Here is a 20811-nt window from a genome sequence, read left to right as displayed (position 1 = left end):
ATCACATTTTGCATCGTATCTTTCTGGCTTTTTGGGTTAATCGTGACGATTAGATAAAATTGATGAAGCGACACTGGAAGAAAATAATCGAACTCGAAACTTTATTGAATCAATTTCAAGTCCTATATCCCTCTGCAAGATTTCCACATCATATCACATGGTGGTGGTATTATTATTATTATTATTATCATCATCATCATTATCATTATTATTTGTAATACGAGTGCTATGTAGCTTTTTACTTTTTGTCTTGATGTTAAAACACAGAAGTTTGCATTTCTACCCAAAATAGCACAACACTCGTTAGTATAATTATATTGCTAACTTTATTTGTCAGTCATTTAATTACATCCACCGTCAGATGTCTCCTATTTCATGTAACATCTGTTTCTCTTTTCCAGTGATTTATTCTCTGCAGGACAAGTATTTACGATTTTTTTAATGAAAAATATCATAAACGACAAAAACTGCAAAAATCGACAGAGACTAAAAGTATTTCCTCTCTTTCATTGTCAAGTACCAACAGGGTACCATTTTCAAACTTATTTACACATCGGTCCCCACAGCATCTGTACAGAATCAATCGTGTGTTTGGAGTGTATGTGCAAATTTTCATGAATCTAATGGACCTTGCGGGGACCCGAGGCCACCTGATTTCACAGGCCTTGTGGGTACTGGTGTCCCCACAAGGATAGGAAACGTTTTTCTTGTATAATTTGCTCACAATGTAGGTTACTTCTAATTTTCGGGAGTTTATAGTTTTACTGTGTTATTTGTCACATAATTTCAACAAACACATCAGACTACGACTGTGATTTCCCCCGGTCCCCACAGTGTATGTGCACTAACAGAGTCCCCACAAGGTAGCATATGCACGTATGTGTGTGTGTGTGTGTGTATATTAGCAGGTAACAATATGTTATAAACACGTTCTTACTTTCCAAAGAAGCGCTCATGTGGGATGGCAAAACGGATCCGGATCCGAAAAAATTTAGGATCCGGAGCCAACCGGATCTGGATCTGGCCATCCCTAATATATATAACAAATTGTGTACAGTTGCGTGGTTAGTAGAAAATAGATGCTGCCAGAAATTTTATGAACACAAGTGATATGATACGTACATCGAATATACATACATTCATACATTATTTGGCTCTATATTTAATTCCAACCAAGTTTATTCGCTTAATATTGAATTAGAGAAACATTTTCATTCCAGTAGTCAACTTGTATGGAACCACATCATTCAAGTAAAAATACAAAGGTTGCATAAAGCTATGGATCTGAAGCTGTACTGTTTCAAACTGACTCTGAGTCTAAACACATGTGATTTAGTATATATGAGGTAACCACAGTAAGCTTACACGGAAAGCATTACATGCAAGTTATAGGAAGAACTTTTCTCCATTTTCACCCTTTCACAGCTCGGTAACTGGTCTCTTCTCGACCCACTCCTTGACTCCAGGAAGATTGTTCACCCTATTCATCAGAGCCTTTAGGCTTTCATACTTTTCCAGAACATCTTTGCCATATATTGCCTCCATCAGATCCAGGATTCCAGCGATGTAAAAGTCAGCCCAAGTTAGCTGAAAGTAAATAGCGTAAATTAAAATTTATTTGGGGGTGAGGTAATGAAAATTTGTCTATTGCCAGGGATAGTTGGGTCTTTGTTGGGGAGGGATATCGTCACGATAATTCGCACCCTGAGTATGGCATGGATGCCCGCAGAAAATTTTACAAGGGTCTTAATCGAAAAGTTGTCTCCTTGAGTTAGTTTATTACATGTCATCATAAGAAAGAAGTGTTTAAGGGACATTAATAAAAGAGATGAAAGAAGCGGTAGAGAATGAGAAAACTCTCACTTAGAGATAGAGAAGGGGAAATAAGGAAGCGAGAAATACATAGAGAGACGGAAAGAGAGGAAGAGGGAAGGAGAAAAGCGAGGCAAACACACAGAGAGAAGGAAAGGGAATGAAGACGCGGCAGAGAGACAGGGAAAGATGCAGGTAAGCGAGAAAGAGAGGAATAAAGTAGCGGGAAAGAGAGAGAGAAGCGACAAAGAGAGAAATACAGTAGCAGGAAAGAGAGAAATAAAGTAGCAGGTAAGATACAGAGAGAGAAGCGAGAAAGAGAGAAATAAAGTAGCGACAGAGAGAGGAGAGAGAGAGAGAGAGTGGAGAGAGAGAGAGAGGGGGAGGGAGGGAGAGAGATTGAGAGAGAGAAAGAGAGAAAGAGAGAAACAAAGTAGAGAGAGAGAGAGAGAGAAGCGAGAGAAAGAGACTGAGAAAGATAAAGAAAAAAGACAGGCAGAAAGATATAGAGAAGGAAGGGCAATATTCTGTAGAAAGCCCACGGGACGAGACGGGACAGGCTTTTAAAAATTCGAGACGAGACAGCATTTCCACGAGACTCCACGAGACGAGACAGGCCAAAGTCTCGTCTCGTGGGCAACACTAGTAGAAACCAATGTTGAATCCAACCACTTTCTTCCGAGGGAATGTTATAGGCATCAAATTATGATACAATAAAACAATACTAATATTTTAAATTGCCCTTTAGTTCTGATATGTCATTAAATTTAATTAAGTGTAATTAGGTACAATTAACTATCATTTTAAGAATGAGATTACGAGAATCAATACAATATTATAACATGCAATAATTTACATTTACAGCGAAATAAATGCATCTAGGCTTTCTACAGTACATCTATGAACATTTCTGTGGGTTGGTTCCTCGTCCCCCTCAGTTGACCCCTTCACATGCGTATCCTGACCCATTCCATTTCTTAATTTAACAGTTATAAAAATATGGGTTCGATACCCGGAACATTGCACAGTGGTTCGGATCGCACTTTAAACTGTATGTCCGGTCCTGATTAGCCTATCTGTGTGTAAGGTGGACTTAAAACACAAATTCAAATAACATTTTAAAATGTACGATAACTTAAATTCGTTCATTATTTTGACTTTTAATTATATAGAGGACTGAATCAGTGCTTGAAAAAGACAGAAAAAGTAGTAAATTAAAGTGACTGAAAGAAAATCAAATTGAATATGGTTGGGTTGCCAAAGTTCTTAGATATTGTTCGAATGGTCTGCCAGGATACTGAAATTTCCGGAGGGGATTTTCACCCCTGAATTCATCACTGATAGAAATTCGGTAGAGAGAAATAACAAAGGAGAAACAGACAAAATGGGAGAGAAAAACATAGAAAAAGAAATAATCAAGAACAGACACGAATGAAGAGATATTAAAGCTGAGGAAAGAAAATCGAAAGCTAGAAAGAAGATAGATACAAGGAAAATAATAGACAAATAAGTTACAAAGAAAAGGGAGGGAGGAAGGAGAAGTATGCAATTCTGCCTTATTCCAAGAGGGGTCAAGTGATACCCCCACCCCCTTTGCTCTATCTTCGAGCGCCTGATAACCTTAGGAGGAGAGGCACTGTACAAACTTCGTAAAATGATCCCGGATCTTCACAAATGGGTTACGCCCTCAGACCAAATATGTGGCCACCAAATGACACGGATATCACTTATTTTCAACTTAATTGATCTCTTTATTGTCTTCCATTATTTTTCAAAGTAAAGCTTTATTGTAGCAAATTGAAAGTGTATCCCTTGCATTATTTTCTCATGCAGAAACATTCAAAACTGGGAGAGTAAGTTAAGCAAGACATACTTACAACACCTTTCACCACGTAGCCATCATTCTTCTTGATTATTTCATCAAATCTCGAGAAATAATATGGAATTGTCTCGTTTATCAGTGTTTCTCTTCCTTCCTTCTTCCTCTCTTCATCTTTTTCCAGATAGTTCTGACTCGATTCTGAAAGGAAGAATCGAGAAAGCACTAACGCGCGCAAGACTTTCTTTAAAAGGGGGGCTGGAATTGCAAAGGTTGCCCACAATAAAATATTCCTTAATTACCATTTTTAAGTTTCGTCTTAAAGTTGTTCAAAGATAAAAATTGCAATCGAAGGTCATTTTAAGGAGTTTGCATTTACCACTTTGATTTTCCCCCTGATTTCTTTACTGTTTTATTGTAAATTTTGACTTTCTCGAAGTTTCAGAGTGTACGCCAGTAGAAATAATATTGTTAAAATGTTAATGAGACAGTGCGTTGAATTATAGTCCAAATAAGACAGAGAAGAGAATATAATATATGTTCCTGATAGATGGGGTTATAATTTCCAATTTAAAATTATAATAACTGAAAATAACACGAAATAAGAATCATGATGGAGAAGTCAACATATATGATAAAATCGTATATTGTAAAATGCTGTACTTTCTTGCCCTAGTTTAGATGATTCACAGTTCACCATAATGATTATTTGGAAAATGAGTCAATCAAAAATTATATATTTTTCACATATAATTTCATTTCAGCCACAATAATGTGTGTTAATTATTGCATGAATATGATAAATTCAAATTTAAGCAATGTTTTTTGAGGGAACAACACTATTATTGGGGAAAATTTGCCTTGTTTGCCCTTCCCTGGAAAAAAATACCTTCCTTTCCCCTCCCTGGAAAAAATCCTGCGGACGTCCATGGCTTCATAGTACATATTTGGCTGACCCAGTGTCACATGTCTAATAACACTGATTCCTTCATATATTTATTAATATATTTAAATATTTAGCAATTTACTTTTATATGTAACAACATAATAAATATTATATAATAATTAACATGTGTATGCACGTGTGTGTATATATTTGTGTGTGTCTGTGTATGAATTAATATCTCCCCGCCCCAGTCTTCAATGATCTCGCACCCTGACTGAGGATCCCGCCATCGAAAATACACTTTCATTTGTACTAATGTATATAATACGTATTATGTATGTAATCTTACGAGTTCTAAGATCAGTCAACGTGTCCACCAGCATATCACACTGCAGCTGATCCTCGTCCGTTGATGGCATGAGGCCGTGCTTCTTTCCCAAGTAGCGAAGGATGGCGATCGTCTGGTACAGCTTTCGCCCGTCGATCTCCAGCACAGGTACCTTCCCGAAAGGCATCTCTGAGAAAGAAAAACAGAGGTCGCTACAAACTTCATATCTAGACAAATGTGCACAAAATCATTCGTGAGTTTTTAGTTTATTCAAACTCTTATTGTTTAAAGTTCAAATATTTTAGTGCAAAAACAAGAAAGACCAGGAGGAATACTACTTGAGAAAATTGCTTAAAAAAGGATCTGAAAATATAAATGTTGCCTGAACATATTAATACATTTATAAGGTAAACAAACCACTGGGTATGTTCGTATATTGCACATATTTTTATAGCAGACTTTATGACCTAGAGGATCGAGTAGACGTGGGCATAGGCAGCTCTAGAATTTTTTCTAGGAGAGGCACAGACAATTCTGTAACAGTTGAAAGAAATATAATGTGGAAAATTTTCCACTTATAATGGACTATTGTCACGTGTAAATCAAAGGGTCTTGGGTTCGTTTACTGATGGAGGTACAGGCACTGACACTTCTGGGTTGTAATTATATCATTTAAGTCAACGAGGTTGTTACAATATAAATAACAAATACTGCTTACAAAGAAAAAAATATGGCATCAAAGGAAAACAAATGCCGAATATACGTATTTTTAAAATTTCATTTCATTCTACAAATTCATTATCGAATAAATTATCGAATTGTATACCGGCTCAGTCTCGTTTCTATTAACTCTGATCTTGGCTCTATACCAATTATCGCTGTAATTCCTTCGCTATCTTACCAAGGCAAAGAATTGTCGCACGGCAAGAATGCTTTGCGTTTGTTTCATACCTACCGTGACTAATGCAGTTCACACCAGTTGCTAATGGCTTTGTTAACGAGCACTTACGGGCTTTTATTGTTGCGTTCCATTCCTCCCAGTCCAGTCGTATGTCTTCGTATTCGATTTTCGCATATGCAAGAAGGCAGCGTATGGGCTCTGCCAGGCCACGGACGTTGAAGTATGACAGTTTACAGGTGGGCATTTTTTGCTGGTCCTTTCCTGAAAGTATAGGAAACTTTATGTAAACACAATGTACCAACACTTAAATACCATACAAATTATTATATGCGACGTTTGGAATAATTTAGTGATGAGGCAAGGCGGGTTCAGGGGCGGTCACATTTAATGTAGTTCTAAATAATAATAAGTCGTGGCACAACAGCCCTTGAGGGCCAGGGTCTACCTACCGATGTCGACCTCAGTCCCACATGCCTCAGCAGAGGTGGGTGATCATCCAACCAGTTAAGCAGTGACGTGTGGTCAGCACGACGAACCCCCAGTCGTTGTTGCAGGTTTCCATGACCGTATTACGCTACTCACTCGTTTCCCCCTGTCCTCACGATGGTGAATGGACACCGGTCCCATACACAGGCCGAAATCTCAGGGAAGAAGTTGTTACGCTTCCTCAGGAGACTTGAACCTGCGCGCATTCCATAGCCCGAGCTTAAACCCTGATGCGCTTAGAGCGCACGGGCACAGAAAGGGACAATGTATACCTAAATACCATATCAAATTCATTTCTCTAATTTTTATTTTAGGGAGAAGTGGGCTGGCCACAGACGTTGCATAGGAGTATTTCTTTGACCTTAGAAAAACATTGACTTCCAATTCTCACACTTAATATAAGTCCTTCATTGTATTTTTGAAATTGAAATAAATGTTTTTTTCACGAGTCCGCTTCTGCCCTTGCTGATGCATTATGAGGAGTTCACCGGACGCAGCCCACATGGGCCTAGTTGAATCAAATTGCCTTGAATTGAATTATGGAAATGGGATGTTGCCAGATGGAAACTGCACTCTACACCAGTGTGGTTTCTTGCAGACCGCGCGGATGTATGTGCAAGCCTTATTATAGTGTAAGGACTCCGCTACCTCTTGGGCTGTTGCCCATCGTGTTATAGTCTCTTGACTTGATTTATTTTACTTCACTTTTCTGCCACCCATTGGCTAATCGCGAAGATGAGGATGAGTGATGATATTGGTGAAGGGACACTCACAAAAACAACCATGCACAGACAGAGATTCTGTTGAATTGGAAAACCAACGGCGGACTTAGGCTACGCATTTGTTCGAGAGAGAGAGAGAAGGAAAAAGAGAGAGAAGGAAAAAGAGAGAGAAGGAAAAAGAGAGAGAAGGAAAAAGAGAGAGAGAGAGAGAGAGAGAGGGAGAGAGAGAGAGAGAGTAAGTATTACAACAAGCAAACGACAAACGAGGAGGATATTAAAAATGACACACTTACCAAGGCCGCCCGCAGAATTTTTCTCAGGGGGGGAGGCAACGGGATTTAAAGTGAGGGAAAGGTGGGGTGATGCTTTCCCCAGTTAAGAATTCTCATAAAGCATCCCCAGCACTAGGATAATTTGCATAGACACTTAATATGCTGTCTTTCACGGCACCCCTCGTCCATGTTTTCATGCTACAATCTAAAAATTTGAATTATATAAAGTCTTTACAGAAATCTTAAGAGGGACACAATGCCTCTAATAGATCTAGAACTAGTATGCACGGGATTCAGGCTGCCCCTTCACTATTACGTATGTGCAGTGATATTTTCTTACTAATTTTGTCAGTCCATCCTGGCTAAGGGTTTTCATTGCTTATTTTAATTTAATTAATAGCATCTGCGTCACATTAAACGCTTTTTTAAAACACACAGTCTCCGTGCGTATTCCTTTCCTCCGTCCCGTCAAGGAAGTATCCAGAAACAAATTTGAAGCGGGAACCAGTAGGTATTTTTGATTTCTAGTATTCATCTTTAACCACATAAAAACATTGGTAACTAGACATGTATAATACACTAGTTCTACTGGATACTACCCACTGCCATAATTTTAGGATTGTATTAATAAGTTTAACAGTAACCGTGACAATAACAATTACTTATACTGTGTAAAATTCATATTTTAAGAGAATGGTCCTCCCCAATGGTAGCGTCGTCGCCTTGTAATCAAGAGGTCCCGGGTTCGATACCCGGTAGAGGCACATAGTGGTGTCTCAATTAGCCTTACTCTGCATAAAGTGGACTTACAACATCAACTCAATATTAATCTTTTTAGAGAACCATATTTGAAGGTGATCCGATCTCTCGGACCATCCCCTTGCGCCCCTTGACTAATTTCATTTTAGTTGCGTATTTAGGCACGAGTAAGCAACACTGCATGTCACACGGCTGGCGGAAGATACGAATAAACAAAGAATCTTGAATACATGTGTGTAATATTTTCAAGATAACAAGTCGAACGTCAACGGAAAATATAAGTCCGCACACTGTAAAATCATATGGATGTACAAAAGACTAAAAAATGTTAAAGAAATGTTAGAAATGTCACAAATACCGATTCGCACTTAAGTAATTTCCATTGGCATTTTCACGCGACCTTTATTTAATTTAAGTAGCTCTATGATCCTAAAGAAGACACTGTATTTTTTTCTACATCAGTGATAACTAGCTTTATAAATGTTGGAGATCTCCAAACTATCTGAACATAATTGTTGTCATTTTTTATATATAACTGTAATTTCGTATACGTTACAAATCATTGCCCAAAAGATATTAGCTACCTCAAATAATACATGATATTGCATTTTTACATGAACTATCGTCAAGGGAACCTGAGAGCGTAAGGGTTAAAAAGCCATCCACATCTTGCCTACGTATTCCTCGGTTCGCTCATTATCTAGTTACGAAACATAAAACTAGCCGAGAAACAACATTACGGGAATGTTGACAATTTGAATTTTACTTACCCGACTATGATTCTGAAGCTTATAATCTTGCTGATGCTGCTAAGTTTTTTTTTACGTCTTGCTTGCGACCTTGGTTGCTTAACTCCCAGTTTTGGCTGTGCTCCGTGGCTGTGTTGTGCTTCGGGGTTTTGCTGGGTGATCAGGACGACATCTGTTGGCCTTTACTGAAAGTTTCTCGGTTTCGTGCACGTTGCGGCACGCAGTGACAGAACGCTCGTCGTCGTTTCACACGTGTTTCTGACAGAACGAACGCTCTGCTAAGGAACTTCAACCAGGTATTTTTTTTTTAATTTGTATTTTTTCGTGTTGGTTTCATAGAATCGTCATTGTCGTTTCGTTGAAAAAGAAAGTTATTTCAAGCAACAATTTGTGAGAAGTTCCACGGATATCAATCTAATTTTAACTGACAGTAAGAAGAAACATGTCGTATGGGGACACAGGGGTGCCCACCCCCAACCCCCCCCCCCCCAAGGCCCATGACGCGTGCTCCCCTTAAAAAGTAGAACATTCCCCTCCCCCGTTTATGCCAAATTAATTACTCAAATTATTTTTGTCAGACAAAATTTGCGGAAAAATATAATACCAGAGGTGCAACCACGAATTTTTGTTGGGGGGGGGGGGCAAGTACCAGGATAAACGTACCAATAATAATAATAATAATGACATTATTATTAGTAGTAGTATTACTAGTGGTAGTAGTTATTATCCTCAAAAATTACGCAAAAAGGGGGTAGAAGTCAGTGCTAAAGCATTTGTTTGGAACAAACTATTTGAAATATTTTTTCAATGCCGTCAATTTCACATTACCTAATAATGGGAACCAAGCACACAAACTGTATTTTTGAATGGCAGAAAATGAATGATAAATGCATTCCGAAGATACATGTGGAACTTTCATGTACAACATATGTGTTACACATATGCAACATAGAGCGACATAAAATAAGAAAATACTACATATGCAACAAGCTAACCCTAATTGTGTACGCATTCAAAACTTATTCAATACAAATATACATAATACAACACATTTGATTGAAATACATTACATTACAGAAAACAAGCAGATTGCTAGCGAAGCGAGCAAGAAAATTTTTAGATCCAATTTTTGCAATTGAAAACAATATTGATTTAATAGGGCGCAAATAATTTCACTGGACGCCATGGCATTCTCTCTTTTACAAGTTCTTTCTTTAGATCATTCGGCGCCCATGGCCGACTCCCCGCTGCAGCTCTGAACTTGACGAAAACGAGAAATGCAGGTAATGCGAGCGAAGCAAGCAAGAAAATTTTACAAAATGTGTTATTATTTGCATAAAATTTGAAATCGAAGGGGGTAATTGCTCCTCAGTGACACCCTGCAGGTGTCCTTCGCCGTCAATGTTTGTCCCCCCTTGTCCTCCTAGAATTGACTTCCTTCAAAGGTTGGGGGCAATGACCATCCCTGCGGTTGCGTCACTGTATAACACAGACATATTTAAACAATATATGTTTACTTTAGATACTTTAGGCTCACTACCATTGTTAGTCAACCTTATTCTGCACAGTTTGTCTGCTCGACTAACCTTGTATTAATGCGAATACCACGCCCCACTCCCTCCATCCAAACCGATTCTAAAGGCATAAGAGGTGGTGTTTCATTTCAACCCTATCGCCGCGATCATCCACAGGTAGGTAGAAAAACTATACATAATTATCCAAAACTAAAAATCAATAATAAGTCAATCAAACTATACGATCCCCCCCCATTTTTGTGTGAAGATATATAGAATTGGTATACAATTTTGTCCTCCCCAAAAATTCCCATGACGCAGGCGCGTCATGAAACCCCTCCCCCTGTGGGCACCCCTATGGGGACATTACAAGTACAATGGGTGGAGGCCATTGACAATTTTTAACATTTCGATTTTTTCTTTGAATGAATGGGTTGTTTTTGGAGAGAGGCCAGCTCCAGAAGATTGCAGTCTGCAACATTTGGTAGACGACTGTGTTTTTTTGTTTTTTTGGGACAATCCATTCTTTTTAATTCTATCCAGACTTCTGATACGAAAATCTCTCGGGTTTTTGTGGTTAACTTACATTCAAGCTTGCTCTTCATTGTAAGAATCGTTGCTAATACATATAATTTACTTTCAGAACAGGGCCGGCCGTAGGTGGGTGGGAGTAGGGTTGTTAATGGTCCAGGAGCCCATAAATTCTAATGGGCTCTATTGGGCTCCGCAATAGGACCGGAACCTTTCTCCTCGCACAATTTAAATTCGGTCCAAGTGGCGTATTGTTTAATTGAAAAAAGGTTCCAGGGCCGTATTTAAATTGATCCTGGAATAAAGGTTCCTGGACCGAATTGAAATACTTTACATATAAAAAGGTTCTTTACGGTCCAGAACCCATTTACGCTTGCTGATTTTCTCTTCTGGACCGGAATTGAATTTATTTAAAATTCCTGAACCTTTAACAACCCTGGGTGGGAGGCGTGGGGCGTACAATGTAACAATATACACGTTGCCGGTTCCTTAGTCTGAAGTGCAGGTGTCCTATATAATAACAACATCCACATTATTACAATTAATAAACAAATAATTTATATAGAACATGTTGAAGCTTAAAAACAAGAATTTTAGGAGGGTAATAAGAGTTGGTAAATTAGTGTTTAATTTCCGATGTGCCACTGGTGCAACGATCATTATATTTAATTACAAAACTACAATATCTATCAATGTGGCAATTTATAATAATGTCCAATAATGTTCTCTATCACAATTCTCCCGGTGTTTCTTGCTAGTGTCCCTTCAGCAGTTCCATCATATCATCACTCATCCTCTTCTTCGCGATTAGCCGATAGTGGTAGAAAATCAAATCAAAATCATAATTCTCTTTTGTTTTTTACACTGAATTTACTGTAGTGAACTTACATTGTTTCATTTCAAATGATATCTTCACTTCATGCTTTCATTCTATAATTAAAATAATATTAGATTTTAATTATTTTTTGCTCGATATTTATGCAGTGCTTTGTTTAGAAAATATGATTTCAGTATTTCTTTATATTTTTAAGTATGTCAAAAAAATAAGCCAATGAAAGTCAGATTAGCTGCTTTCTGGAAACACCAGCGTCCTTAACCGCCCAATAAACCACACACCCCTGCCTAGAAGCGCGTTGCCTCGGGCACGTGCCCGAGTTGCCCCTCCGTAGGGCAGGCTCTAGTTCAGAGGTAATGGTAAAAGAAAATTGAAGGAAATTTGCGTGGACAGATCTACAGCAATAATAATATTATCACAATAAAAGTAAAGGAAGAAGGTTTGAAATACTTGATTTATATTAATGAAAATCAAAATTTAAACAAAAACTGAAACATAATAAATATATATTATAATAATTTTATGTATACATATATATACACATACTGTGTGTGTGTGTGTAAATTAAGATCTCCCCCCCCCCCCAAGTCTTCAACGATTTCCTACCCTGCATGAAAGCTAAGTAGAATAAACCAAATAAAAAAAACAACCACCTTTGTTTCACATTTTCGGGTTTGCTCCCCCCCCCCTAAAAAAATCCTGGGTACGGCCCTGTATCAGGGACGTATGCATGATTTTCTCGAGTTGGGCTCGAACTTCGATAAGAAACCAGTGTGTCCGTAAATTGAAAGAAGAAAACATTATTGAAATAACTTTCAATGTACTACGTATCTCTCTTTATATCGGTCATCACTACAGTATTCCCCAAGGACGTCGGTAATGGGGTTACGGGGACAATGCCCCGAAACTTCCCCATGATCCATCAATTTTTCGTGACTTGAAGGACATTTTAAATTTAATTATTTTTTGTATAGAACCAATAACGTAGATCACAAACTGTTTATCTTTTTAGTGTTGAGGGATTTGTCCTGTAAGTATAATAATAGTATAATACGCATGTATTAAAACTACTACTACAAGGTGGTTAGTAGATGGTATCTGCGCCAAGGCCTGTTTGTGCCCTCGGGCGTTTAATATTCGCAATTCATTTGCACGGGTGTTAATTAATTTGCACGGGTGTTAACTAATTTGCTTGTACTTAGAACTAATTTGCACGTACTTAGAATTCATTTGCATGTACTTAGAATATTTTACATTTATGTATTTGCATGTTTATAACTTTTTATGAATATATAATTATTTATTTTATGAAAAATATGTATATAGAAGGTAATTAGAGGTACTAAACGCTATGCATATGGTTTTATATTCATTACTGCAAAGCATGTAATGTATAAATCGATAATAATTAATGTTTATAATATTGAAAATAAGTTTTCTATGGTTTATGAACCGCTATGAACGGTGGTAATGGTACGAAAGAAGACGGTCCCGATACTCGAACCCACGATATGCAATGTTATTAATTAGTACTATGTAATAATGTATGTTATTATTGTATGAAACACGATGGTGCAACACGCTAGACAGAAGACGGTGAACTCCGCGCTCCGCGCTGAGGGTAGACGAGAAAGGAATTTGGGAGATGTGCGGTCAAGGTCAAATGACGTCACAACGTCAGGACAAAGAAGGAACCCGATTGACCAATCAGAGAACGCGTCGGTAGATTTTCAGAACCGGTTTTTTCAAGGTTAACCAGTACGCAAGAACAGGGGAAAGCTATGCAATGCTGTAGGGCAGGGGAGGTATTCAACCAGACAACAAAGGATGTCTGAGAATGCGCAGCAAGGGTCAAATCTCTGAAGCTATGCGGTTTCCGCCGCCAATTAATATTCCGCTCAGGTTTGCCTTCAAGGCACAGGACGCTTTAGCGCAGGGTCTTTTTATCTGTACTATGAAGAAGGGAGAGCTATTAGGGACGGGGCCTACAGTTTTTACCATTTGCTTTTATCACGGGGTAACGAACCTAGGACCCTTTGATTATTGATTTAGGTAGTAAATGTATGTTACTGTGTGCTATTTAACTTAATTTTGAGTTTATTTTTTACCAAACTTTGACTTTATGTCAAACATTTTCACAGCTTATCCTTATTTTTACAAAAATAACACTATTTGTACTATTCAGGCAACATTTTTTATTAAATGTTGGACTCGCAAAGACATTTTTTCAACTTTTAACTTATTATTTTACAATTTTATGTTAATTTTTTTACCAAAATAACACTATTTGTACTATTCAAGCAACATTTTTTATTAAATTTTGCACTCACAAAAAAACATTTTTTCAATTTTTAACTTATTATTTTACAATTTTATGTTAATTTTTTTACCAAAATAACACTATTTGTACTATTCAGGCAACATTTTTTATTAAATTTTGGACTCGCAAAGACATTTTTTACAACTTTTTAACTTATTATTTACAATTTTGTACCTATTTTTAACCTAAATAACACTATTTATACTATTAAGGAAAGACTTTTAGTTATATTTTCGACACACAAAGTGTGTGTTCTCAACTTCTATCTGTTTATTTCACAAGTTTAGGCTTATTATTATTCAAATAACACAATTCAATCTGTTCAGGAAAGACTTTTAGTTATATTTTCGACACACAGAGTGTGTTTTTTCAACTTCTATCTGTTTATTTCACAAGTTTAGGCTTATTATTACCAAAATAATACAATTCAATCTGTTCAGGAAAGACTTTTAGTCGCATTTTCGACACACAAAGTGTGTGTTCTCAACTTCTATCTGTTTATTTCACAAGTTTAGGCTTATTATTACTCAAATAACACAATTCTATCTGTTCAGGAAAGACTTTAGTTACATTTTCGACACACAAAGTGTGTGTTCTCAACTTCTATCTGTTTATTTCACAAGTTTAGGCTTATTATTACCAAAATAATACAATTCAATCTGTTCAGGTAAGACTTTTAGTCGCATTTTCGACACACAAAGTGTGTGTTCTCGACTTTTATTTGTTTATTTTACAAGTTTAGCCTAATATTTACTCAAATGACACTATTTATATTATTCAGGCACCATTTTTATTACATTTTGGACTCTCAAAGACACACACACACACACACACATACACACACAGAGAGAGAGAGAGAGAGAGAGAGAGAGAGAGAGAGAGAGATTTTTTCCAAGTTTACAGGATTATTCTCTAGTTTACTCAAATAACACAATTTAGATGTGTTTGTTATTATATTTTGGATGCAAAAGTATGTTTTGACAAGTTCTACCCTTTTATTTTACAAGTTTAGGATTTTTATTACTCAAATAACACAATTTAATCCAGTCAGGAAGGATTTGTTATTATATTTTGGATGCACAAAGAGATGTTTTCAACTTTTTTACTGATTTTTTGCAGGGTGTGTATTAATTTGTATTTATTTTGTTTCGTATCATATATACATTTACAAATTTTTAATTTAGAGTTTAGTATTTTTTTTTTTTTTTTCAAAAACACTAAAGAAAAAGTACTTTTAGCTAAAATGTAAGCCACAGAATATATTATTATTATTATTATTATTATTATTATTATTATTATTATTATTATTATTATTAGGGTTTACTGATTTCCACTATGCTATTTTTGGTTCTGTATTTCTATATGTATTTATTTAGGTCAGGTTACGCCTGCTACGTAGGAAAGTTTGTTTATTTTAGAGTTTGCTGAGTATTTTGTTACTTTTATACTAGGTAAAGTTTTCTAAATATATCAGGAAGGGCTCCATCCATATACTTTTGTTTTTGCTGTTTGGAGATGATGCGATCAGCATCACTCTCCATCTGCTTTTTATTTTATGTACCCAATATTATTTTGAGGCTTAGTGAATTCTAGAGCCTATTTATGCAGGAGAGAGGGCTTGAAAATTTTCATTTCAGATAACCCACAACTATTTGTCAGAGTATTTTAAAGGATATTTTATATTTATTATGTGCTACTAGAATATCAAAGCTTGCTTAATTTTTATGTCTGTAACGCTGTTATTGTATTTCTAGCTAAGCCTTACTGGATAAAGTACACGAAATGTTTATCATTTCGACTATTTACTTTTATACGAGGCCAAATTTTTAGTGTAACGAAAATTATTGTGTGTCTATAAAGACTGAAATCCCTTTACCGAGGGGTCCACAACTGGACGCTTACCAACATTGTTTTTTTTCTTTTTTAAATATAACCATTTATCAATATATTGACAATTCACAGGACAAGACGAAGTTCACACACGACTGACTATATGAACCATAGGTCCACTTGCTAAACTTTTTTTCTATGCTAGAAGAATAATTTAGCCTTATAGCTTTTTTCAAGGTATTTTGAAGTATAACTGGTTTTTTGGGTGCATCAACACTTGGGTTATTTCCATTTGGTTTATTACACTAGGCTACAATCACTATCTGAACACTGAAATCCTCTGATTGAAACTAAAAGCTTAGGCTGTAACTAGGGATTTAGTATGTATATCGACAATTTATAGGACAACACGAACCTTACAAAGGATTGTAGGTGACGTAGGCCCACACGCCAGAGCTTTGTTAACCTGCAAGAAGCATTTACAGCTAATGCTACGAGGAAATGAGGTTGATTTTTTACTGTTTCACAAGAATGCTATTTTTTATACACCCAATATTTGCTTTTCAAGTAACTTCATGTACCAGAAGTACTTACAGGCCAACTCTAACTAGACTTCGACTTATTCTATATCAGGTGCTAAATTTATAAAGAACTATGATTGTGTATATTTCTGAGGAAGTACGCAAAAGCAGATTACCCGATTAAAGTATCTGAAAAACATATTTTTCTATGCAAGTATATTTTTATTGACTGGCTTATTTAACAGATCAAACAGGAAGACTGCAAAATTCATTAAATGTAGTTCTATAGTATAGGTGGTTTCAGAGATATAAAAAGAACAAATATAAGATTTCGCTTTTTTTTTGCTTCTGAGGCTAATCGCGACGCTAAGGGTAAATGGCCAGGAAATGTAACGGAGGAGAAACAATCCCAAAAGTTATGGGCTGCATGTAAGTTAATACCACAGAGATATTACAGTAGGTGGAGGTTCTTCCACCAGAACATTTCTATCATAATAATACTGGTTATGCTGTACTGTTAGCTAAAGATGCTGATATTTGAGAAACTTAAAAGCTTATTTGCAAAATTTTAGATAAATAATAATCTGTTAGACTGTAAACATATTTTATATCCATTCTGCAAAAGATCAGATGACAAAATTTAAAAATTGTTATCGTCCAGACAGGGACTCGAACCCTGGACAGATAGGTTAAAAGCCTAGCGCTATACCAACTAAGCTATCTGGGCACAAGGTATTCTTTTTTTGAAAAGTTAGTTATGTTAAGAAATATATTGAAACACTTGAGAACACTTTTGGTCTGGTTCGACAGACAAGGAGACAACATTTCTAAATTTTTAGACTGGGTGTATTTTTCCACTATAGAGGCCTTCACTATATGTAATTCGAAACGCTAAAGTTCAGCTAGCTTCCAAAATTGAGGTAAAGATTGTGTTTGGCGAGATTAACAAGTTACAATTATATCCAGTTACGGACAAATAAAGCTAAAACTCTTAGATTTACTGTACTAGCCAAGTTTTAGTAATATTTTCTTCACTTTAGTACAAATACCAAAGAAATAGGTATATTTTATTTATAATTTGACAAAATGTACTAGTATTTAATTTACAAAGTTAGGTAAAAAGCAGTATTTTTTTAAAAATATTGTTACTGCCTTCAAATTTTATGTTATTTAGCCACTAACAACTGATTTACACTGTTTGGCATCCTTTAAATAGGAAAAGAAGGAATTATTTGTTTATTATTTTTACTTTATATTTATATTTATTTAAGAAAACAATTCTACAGTTTAACTTAATTTTAACAAATTGTTACTAATTTATATATCAAAGTTATGTTATTTAGAGTGTATGAAGGCGTATAAAGTTAATATTTGTACTTATCAGTTCAAGTAACAATTATATTTTACACACAAAAGATAATGTTTACAGTTAAATTACTTGAATCAGAGAATAATATTTTACAGTAATTGATTCATTCACCACTAGTCAGTACTTTTATGCATCAGAAAGTTTTCTTAATTTTCTATTACGCATGCTATTTTGGGCTATTCTTAAAATGTATTTCTAGGGCAAACTGGTTTAATTTTCTGCTTATAATGCAAAGTTGACAGTTTTCGCACAATGCATTGTACATTTGTTATATTCTCTACTTACAATCCAAATATTATGCTTATTTAATGTATAACTAACTAACTCTCTAGCCTTCTTAAACCCGAATGTTCATGGCTGCAGCAACTCATGCCTTTCATCTGTCCCTGTCCTGAGCAAGATCTATATACTTCTTTCCTTCCCTACCAATTTCCTTTAGGTCCATCTCTATATTATCCCTCCATCTTTGTTTTGGTCTTCCTATTGGTCTTTTTACCATCAGGTTTCCCAACAAGAATCCTGTATACTCTTCTTTCCTCTCCCATTCGTACCACATGATCTACACACCTAAGTCTTCTTGATTTAATCATTCTAATACTATCTGGACATGAATACAAATTATGTACTTCTAAATTATGTAACCTTCTCCACTCATCTGTCTCCTCATCTGTTTTAGGCCCAAGTATTTTCCTAAGGATTTTATTTTCAAATATTCTCAATTTATGTTCCTTTTTCAATGTAAGGGACCAAGTTTATTTACTGTATTTAACTTTTACTTTTTTGTAATTAACAAAAATTAAAAGCTTATACTGTAGTTATTATATCTTTTTCTATCAGCTTATTTTGAAATCAATATTATTAGATATAGTCTTTGATTTATAACTATATTGCTTTTTTTATCAATTTATCTAAGGGTACACACAGACAAACACATCTGTTCACACTTTTATGTACATAGATATGCCTTTTTTCAATATTTTAGTATGAAGATTGCACTTTAGCTATTTAAGCAAGTGTAGGAAAGGTAGGATTTCTGAGAATTTCTTGCAGGATTTTGTTGTCCAAGTATAGATGAGAACTGAGCTGGGAGACTGTTTTGAACCTTTTCATGAGAGTTTGCATGTGAACTGTATGCAAATTGACCACTATTGACTGTGCATGCTTCTAAGTTTTGATGTTATTTTACATCAACCCTGTGAGACTGTAGAGAGTTTTCCCTTTTCAAGTAGTTTTTACTGATTGTATTTGTATATGTTTTGGGGAGTTAGCAGTTTTATGTTATGAGGCAGTTTATTATAGAATATTTTTACCTGATGGTATGATATATTGAGTGTCTGCTGTTTTACTTGTAATTATTTTTCTTTTTGTGTTGTGTATTTGACTATATTTTGTCCAAGTTCGTAGTATTTAGAATAATTGTTATTGACTTGTAGATGTAGGGAGTAATAATCCTTTGCAAGATGCCCTATACTTTAGTCTGAACATTATTCTTAGTGTTCACTTTTGAAGCCTTAGTATTCTGGTAGTATTATTAATGTAGAGGTAAATTAGGCTAAAATGTAGGCATTTTTCTGATAAATTATACTCACTTAGTTGTTTCAGCAGGTAGAAGTTGCATGATGGTTTACTGCTGATGATGTTAATTTGCTCTTCTTATGTACTACGTATGATGTAGCTTACTTGAGTAATTGGAATTTTCTACTGAAAAAAGGATTGCTTGTCTATTTTATTCCTATGTTGTTAAGTTTGTCCATAAGCAAGCCATGTTTTTACTCTATCCTATGCCTTGGAAGAATCTAGATATATTGTGTTTGCAGTTTTATGTTTCTCTAAGGTTTCAGCTATGTAGTTTTTTTAAACTGTGCTATGGGTGTGACTATTGATTTCTCTTTCTGGATGCCATGTTGGTTTCTGTGTATTCCTCTTGCTGCTTGAATTTGACTTTATTTGTTTAATTGTTCAGTATTTTTTATTTTTTGAATTTTAATTACTTTAATTTTACATTAACTAACACATTTTTCTTTAACAACAAAAGAATTTACTCTAGTATAAAAACTTCTACTAACAAAAATGTACTATTATAACTTTTAATTTTAGAAAATTGTATTTTTAAAACTTTAACTTTGAAAAATTGATTTTTAATTACTTTAATTTTACATTAACTAACAAATTTTACATTAACAACAAAATAATTTGCCTAGTATAAAAACTTCTAACAAAAATATACTATTATAACTTTTAATTTTAGAAAATTGTATTTTTAAAACTTTAACTTTGAAAAATTGAATTTTAACACACTTTGACTTTAACAATGTACTTTGATTTTTTTATGTAAAAGAATATTAAAAAATAAAAAATACTGAACAATTAAACAAATAAAGATCAAAGAAAAAAAGCAAACAACCTAAGTCAAATTCAAGCAGCAAGAGGAATACACAGAAACCAACATGGCATCCAGAAAGAGAAATCAATAGTCACACCCATAGCACAGTTTAAAAAAACTACATAGCTGAAACCTTAGAGAAACATAAAACTGCAAACACAATATATCTAGATTCTTCCAAGGCATAGGATAGAGTAAAAACATGGCTTGCTTATGGACAAACTTAACAACATAGGAATAAAATAGACAAGCAATCCTTTTTTCAGTAGAAAATTCCAATTACTCAAGTAAGCTACATCATACGTAGTACATAAGAAGAGCAAATTAACATCATCAGCAGTAAACCATCATGCAACTTCTACCTGCTGAAACAACTAAGTGAGTATAATTTATCAGAAAAATGCCTACATTTTAGCCTAATTTACCTCTACATTAATAATACTACCAGAATACTAAGGCTTCAAAAGTGAACACTAAGAATAATGTTCAGACTAAAGTATAGGGCATCTTGCAAAGGATTATTACTCCCTACATCTACAAGTCAATAACAATTATTCTAAATACTACGAACTTGGACAAAATATAGTCAAATACACAACACAAAAAGAAAAATAATTACAAGTAAAACAGCAGACACTCAATATATCATACCATCAGGTAAAAATATTCTATAATAAACTGCCTCATAACATAAAACTGCTAACTCCCCAAAACATATACAAATACAATCAGTAAAAACTACTTGAAAAGGGAAAACTCTCTACAGTCTCACAG

At 35.2% G+C, this 20811-nt stretch overlaps 2 protein-coding genes across 2 annotated transcripts in view; one reads left to right on the top strand and one right to left on the bottom strand.

Annotated features, from left to right (window-relative positions):
• Positions 1–1146: 1146 nt before the first annotated feature.
• The window catches only part of LOC145995020 (uncharacterized), a 53262-nt gene continuing 33597 nt past the window's right edge, over positions 1147–20811 (bottom strand). The window contains exons 6-10 of the mRNA XM_083131553.1: positions 12612–12642; positions 5855–6007; positions 4867–5034; positions 3690–3832; positions 1147–1587 (exon numbers count right to left, since the gene is read on the bottom strand). Of these exons, the coding sequence (XP_082987679.1) occupies positions 1420–1587; positions 3690–3832; positions 4867–5034; positions 5855–6007; positions 12612–12642 (663 nt within the window). The 3' untranslated portion in view covers positions 1147–1419. The remainder of the gene's footprint in view (positions 1588–3689; positions 3833–4866; positions 5035–5854; positions 6008–12611; positions 12643–20811) is intronic.
• The window catches only part of LOC145994778 (uncharacterized), a 147355-nt gene continuing 135507 nt past the window's right edge, over positions 8964–20811 (top strand). Inside the window, exon 1 of the mRNA XM_083131037.1 lies at positions 8964–9030. The gene's annotated coding sequence lies outside the window, so the exon portion shown is untranslated. The remainder of the gene's footprint in view (positions 9031–20811) is intronic.

Source organism: Lepisma saccharinum, chromosome 11, assembly GCF_977018435.1.
Source record: "Lepisma saccharinum chromosome 11, izLepSacc3.1, whole genome shotgun sequence".
NCBI classification, from domain to species: Eukaryota; Metazoa; Arthropoda; class Insecta; order Zygentoma; family Lepismatidae; genus Lepisma; species Lepisma saccharinum.
This window is presented reverse-complemented; position numbering and strand designations above follow the sequence as displayed.